General features: G+C 34.2%; 1 protein-coding gene across 7 annotated transcripts in view; it reads right to left on the bottom strand.

Annotated features, from left to right (window-relative positions):
* Positions 1 to 376: 376 nt before the first annotated feature.
* LOC115879667 (voltage-dependent L-type calcium channel subunit beta-2) overlaps positions 377 to 6,580 on the bottom strand; it is a 54,272-nt gene continuing 48,068 nt past the window's right edge. For 5 of the 7 annotated variants that reach the window (XM_030896586.1, XM_030896588.1, XM_030896587.1 and 2 more), the window contains 2 exons: positions 3,198 to 3,548; positions 377 to 1,333 (listed from right to left, as the gene is read on the bottom strand). In XM_030896586.1, the coding sequence (XP_030752446.1) occupies positions 3,277 to 3,548 (272 nt within the window). In that variant the 3' untranslated portion in view covers positions 377 to 1,333; positions 3,198 to 3,276. Of the gene's footprint in view, positions 1,334 to 3,197; positions 3,549 to 6,580 lie in introns of those variants that run through there. The other 2 variants (XM_030896592.1, XM_030896591.1) reach the window with 2 other exon arrangements.

Here is a 6,580-nt window from a genome sequence, read left to right as displayed (position 1 = left end):
AACGTCAGTAATCGCGATAATTTAAAAACTCAACTTTTTAACACATACCTAACATGCGATAACTCAAGAACCACTTTAGATATTGAAACTTCTTTTATATTTTGAAGTTCGGATCTTTTGCAAGATGTTTAAATAAGAAAAATTCGATAAACTTGTTTTTTTTTCATTCAAAATTAAAAAAAACATCCATTTACTTTTGGTGCATAGCAATTTTCAGCAATCGTGTAACTTTTTTATTTATAAAGATTTTTACATACTGTCTGCGAAGAAAATATAGCAAAAAGTTTATGAAAAAAAACTACAATCAATTATTTCTAATAGATTTCGAGATATCGATTTTTGAACTCAGAGTTCTAATAGCGCGACCACTGTCGAACACCAACTCAATTCCACATATTTTTACCAAAAATACACTTAAAAATTTACAAGCTATAGAGAAAATTACAGCGACTCGTTAATAAATAACACAACAAAAACAACAAATAAAGTATCACAAGACGTAATTATATCGTGAAGCTGAACCCGTGTACATCATGTTTTCTTAGAGTTTTAAGTACCGATCGTACTCTTGGGTCGATCGGTCCACCGCGACGCACCTGTTGTATCTCCTTCGACGTCTCTTAGCAATGTGCAGTTTCTCGGTTTATTTCATACGTTTGGCAACGTTTTTACTGTTCTATCTTTGTTCAGTACATTATAAACGCATTGTACTCTTCTTACATACGGAAACTTCGACCCAAGACTAACTTTTGCCAGCCCTTAGTATGGTTGGACCGTTAAACAATTTTTCTTACTATTTTCTATTTTTTTAATATTATAATTTAAAAACCACTAGGTCTAAACAAACTTTTCACTCATCACAATAGAAAGACGCCACAATATATGGACTAATCAATTTAAAAACGAAAGTTAAAAAGTTATGTTAGGAAATATAAAAAATATTTTTTATAGATAGAAACAATGAAAATTAGATTAAATTAATTCGAAATTCATATAGTACCAAGCCCAAAATTATTCTCCTTACACCTCAAAACCCGACCCGTTCAGTCGTAGTACCTCTGAGAGCCTTGGTACTCTGCCCGATCATCCAGCTCCATGGCGCCGAACCTCTCCAGCAGCTCCTTCCTGTAGTTTCTGCCCTCGTTCCTACTCTGCTCCAGAGCCATCACGTTGCCGTGCTGCTGCTTCCTGGTGGCGCCCGTCGAACTACCGTACCTTCCCTCCTCCTCCTCCTCTTGGCTGTAGCCCATCATCGTAACGCGCTCGTCCCTGTAAGCTCGAGGTATTTGAGGCTTGTAGTAGACGGCGCCTGCGCCGATCAATGAGGCTGCGCCTACAACAAAATAATGAAATGATATTGACGTACATTGTAGGCTGTGGGTAGGCTTTTAGTCTTCCACAAAAAGCAAGATCAAGACCAAGACTAACGTTAGATTTGCAAGACCAAGACAAAACCAAGACCCAGAGTGTAAGGCTTGTATTTTTCCCTGGGTCAATAATCTAAAGTAACAATATCAATATAAAAAAGAAGAATGAAATTATTGGGCAAACCTACAGTAAGATTAGCCATGAAACATGACTAAAACATGAGTACCTGTAGAGGTATGTAGTTGTTAGTCATGTTTTAGTCATGTTTCATGGCTAATCTTACTGTAAGTTTGACCAATAATTTCATTCTTCTTTTTCATTACAGTCCCCACAATAACATCTTTTGAATGTCAATATAGTTAATTTTAGTTACATTATTTATTATAAACGAGTGTTTATATATTTCCATATAGCGTATACAGGGTGGTCCGAATTGTATTCCGGAAACATCGACGGCACATTCTGCAGATAAAAATAAGTAAAAAAGTTCGTATAAATGTGTGTTGTTTCGGAGATACAGGGTGTAGAAGTTTCATTTTTTTGTTTCGATTTTTTCCAAATAATTTGTGAAGTAACGTCAATATTTAAATGAAAATTGGTGTCTGGAAGTTTTTTGACATGATAAATTTGATTTTGACGTCAATATGACTTCTACTTGTAGGTGGCACCACATACATATGTTTTAACTGTTTAAAATAATAATAACTTTTCGTCGGTACCTGTATAAAACTACTGAAAAATGTATATTTCTGTGATTTTTTAAGTACAAAATGTCTCTTGGTAAAAATCGCTATGAGCAACCGTTCTTAAGATATTTAGAATGGTAGTAGTCAATCTTAGATTTTATATACTTAGTCAATACATGTCATTATTGACAAAAAATAAACATGTTGAGTAGATAGTTATTTGATTAAAATGGTAAATGTGGGATTTTTTTTATATTAATCATAAATTTTTCCTTGAAAGAATGATGATAAAACAGTTTCTATTGAACTTTTGGCACAAAATATTTCAAATTTATGATCTCAGTCTAAGATTAGCTATATAACTATTTAGTCAACATGTTTAATTTATGTCAATGATAACGGGTATTGATAATTTAGATTCCAAATATCTCGAGAACCAGTACTCGTAAAAAAATTTACCAAGAGACCTTTTTTGCGTAAAAATCGTCGTAGATGTATATTTTTTACCCAGTAGTTTTACAGTAATACAGGTACGCTAGAAAAATTATTATTCTTCAAACCAGTTAAAAAATATGTAGGTGACGCCCTCTACAAGTAGGAGTAGTCATATTGCCATCAAAATCAAATTTCTCATGTCAAAAAACTCACAGACATCAATTTTCATCCAAATAAAAATCGAAATATAAATGAAAGTTTCACACCTTGTATCTCCGAAACTAAGCATTTTAGGACATACATTTACACGTTTTTTAATTATTTTTATCTGCAGAATATGCAACCAAAGTTTTCGGAATACAGTTCAAACCACCCTCTATTTTAAGTGATTTGTTAAAGTACGCAGACAGCTAAATATATAGTTTTAGTTTATTTTAACTGGTCACATGGGTTTTTCTCACTAATAAAAAAGTGTATTTTTAGTTTAAATCTAAAGAACACAGATACGTATAAATACACAACACTATAAAATGCCACAATGTCAAAAAAATTTTAAACCCTCAGCTGCTGCTGGGGTATTCTTGGACTATTAACTTCAAGCTAGTCCTTAAAGGATGTGTTATCAACTAACGGGCCCGATTTTTATTCGCTACTATCAAACCATCTTCCACTACCAGATTATTTACATTTGCTTATCACTAGTCCTACCTGGATGTTTGTTGGCGCCGACCGGCGATAGTTCGTCCTGGAGCTCCTCTGCAATGGGCTGTTCCGTAGAGAGCCTCCACTAGATGGCGTTGAGCGCCTTGCGGGAGGCGCTCTTGTGCGCCGACGCCACGGCCGCCGCCACGCCCCCGTACTCCATGTCGTCGCGTCCGCGCAGCCTGTCGCTCGGTCGATCTCGGTAATCGTCGGCCGCCGCGGGCAGGTGGTGATGCGCAGAGGCGGACAGGTGATCCTTTTCCGAGTAGTCGTCGTAGTCGCGCTGATCGTGGCGCGGCGCGACGTGGTGCGCACGAGTCGCTGTGCGGTGGTGGGCCGTGTGGAAGGTGGTCACCGCTTTAAGGGAGGAAGTCAAGGGTAAGTACCTCGTAAAATCACATGAATTTGTTTAATATTGACTACGTGTATACCGGCTAATTTCAATCCGATTGAATCGATCAGACGCAAATAATGATATACCCAGCGGCGAATAATACCTCAATGTGGTACCAATGTGTTAACTTGATCCTCTTGTTTGCTAGGATTGAACATACTCAAAGGGATCCAAACATAATATTATTTGTATTATTATTGTATTGTATTTGTACTATTTAGAAGCGCATTTCGTGTTTTAATTAGTTTTTAATCCTTATTTATAACCCTTAAATCTTGAAGGCAAAAAGACGAATAATTTGAATCTTTTCCGTGTTGAAAAATTGTTGGTTAGGGATCTTTTGAGATCAAAATACTTTAGATGTTCCAGAGCTTATTAGGGGAATCCAAAAAGTCAGGTGAGAACACTTATGAGAGTAAAGATACTTTCTCGGAATGCCATTCAAGATTTAAATGGCTATAGACATGGAATTCAACAAAAGCCAATCGACTTAATTGGAGTTCAAGTTACCGATAAATACAAGAAGTCATTGTCTTAGTAACACCACAATTTAAAACAGAAAACAAATATCAGGGCAATTCAAATAATAGACGGTAATTTTTGTCATAAATACCTTCTAGAATTTATACAGGTTATAAAAAATGTACCAAACTTCAGCCTAATAGAACTTAAACAGGACATGTCCAAATATGCTTCCTTAGAAAGTTACCCGTAAAAGGACAGATAAAAATAAACTTTTGTCTATTTTTAAGAACTTTAATAAACCATTTTCCTTAAAATTTCGTACTCTTGCACAGATTTTAATGGTAAAGTGCATGGCGATAGTGTAAACATCCGTAACATTTCTGAAAAGGTAATTCTCTTTAGAGGATAGTTTCTCACAAAACTTTTTTATCTTGATAATTGTTACAGTAATTTCAACATACGACATAAAACTATAAGACTATTATAGTAAGAAAGATACTCTTTGTTTAGGTTAATAAAAAAAAGTTAAAAATTTACAAGATATGTTGAGGGTTGAGGCTTCTTTTGTTCAGTTTGGTACACTATTTCTTATAATAATAGCTCCCATATATAGCGTTTAACGCCTTGGGAGTAGCAAGGTACAGCTTGCCATACTAGAGCCGTTCGGTATACAAGGAAGGTAATGTGGCTAGCATTACGCTTCAACCTCCTATTATTACCTCAGGATTGTGAATCCCAACTAGTCATTTAAGGCTGAGTCGACCTAGGTACCCAAACTATTTTTATTTTAATAAATATAGTCGGCTGACGAAATGCCGGGTGTAGGATTCGAACCCGCTACCTTGAGGTTGGTAGATGAGAGCCTGTACCTCTACGTCACCGAGCGCCTACCCTATTTCTTAACACCTTGTATAAAGGATATCCCATATTCAAGGGGTAACTACTGACATCTCGGAAACCATTTAGATACGAGAAAAGATCTAAACAAACTCTTTTCCTTGAGCTAAATAATTATTTACGCCTTTTTCATAATATTAGATTCTATGTTAACCACTTCTTTGTATCAAGTTCTACAAGGTTTCAGCTAGTGGACTACTTTTCTTAATTTTTTTAATAATATAATAATTAAGTTATTTTACTTTACAAATTAAGAATTAAAAAAAAATAGTGCCGCTGGTTCATTCTCAAATTTCTTGATGGTGTATCAAAGCTTTGCACTGTTGCCATTTCTTACAATGCCCACTATTTTGCATATTTGTGTGGTTATAAGTTCAAACTAATTTTAATTTTCTATAGATTAAAATACGAAAATCAATTTTAATTATATTAGTATTTTTTTCTAATAATTCACATTAAAATTTTGATGTATAAGTCGGTCATGCTTTCGGGGAATGATAGAGGACGTCGAAATATTAATTTTGATATAGCACACTATGGGCCGGAAATGCCTCTTACGCAAGATACAGGGTGTTAAATTTTTGAAAAACTAAAGATATTCTTTAATAGCTTTTTAACAGTTGAAGGTATCGTTATAAAATTTTATTATAGGAGTCTACCTAACAGAGACACTTTAAATGTAAAAAGAAGAGGGTTTAGTTTCAACCAGTGGCGTAGATGTGATACGTATCAAGTAATATTTCAAAAAAATACGCCACTGACAAAAAATATACATTTCAGAGTTTTTTTTATTTACCCAGTTTATTTCCAAGAAAAAAATGTCTCTTGCAACTTTCTCCTATCTGACACCATTTTGTCACAATTTAAAATTAAATAAGTACATTTTTAATGAGAACCTTAAATAAAGCGAATTAATAACTAGACGTTTCACATCTACGCCACTGGTTAAAACTAAAACCTCTTCTTTTTACATTTAAAGTGTCTCTGTTAGGTAAACTCCTATAATAAAATTTTATAACGATACCTTCAACTATTAAAAAACTATTAAAGAATATCTTTAATTTTCCAAAAACTTTAACACCCTGTATTTTGCGTAAGAGGCATTTCCGACCCATAGTATAGTACACTATGGTATATATAGTATACTATAGTACTAATCAAAATTAATATTTCGACGTCCCCCATCATTCCCCGAAAGCATGACCAACTTACAGGAATCACCCTGTATGTTGTGTTCTAGTGGACCGATTTTGATGATCTTTTAAGCAAACTGTAGCTAAACTATTTGACTTTTTAGTATCTCTCTCTAAATTAAAAATTGAAAGTTCCCATCTGTCAATTATACGAGGGAACACAAAATGTTGTTATTTTGGTGAACATTTGGAATATCTTGTAGGATATATTACAATAGCAAGAAATTTTTCTGACATATCGGCTTTTGAAGAAGACACTAACATTTTTTTGCACTTTTTGGTTCATCTCTAACAAAAATAAAGCTATGGAGATGAACCAAAAAATAAACTATCGAGAAAGGATGTAAATAGATGATAAAATGATTTTTGAATTCTGTCTTTCTGTCTTAGCATATTCCAAAGGGTGTTTAAAACTACCAAAATATCAACATTTTGTTTCC

This window comes from Sitophilus oryzae, unplaced genomic scaffold, assembly GCF_002938485.1.
Source record: "Sitophilus oryzae breed Bouriz unplaced genomic scaffold, Soryzae_2.0 scaffold_1583_pilon_pilon, whole genome shotgun sequence".
Classification (NCBI taxonomy): Eukaryota; Metazoa; Arthropoda; class Insecta; order Coleoptera; family Curculionidae; genus Sitophilus; species Sitophilus oryzae.
Note: the sequence above shows the minus strand (reverse complement) of the source record. Positions and strands in the feature narration are given on the sequence as shown.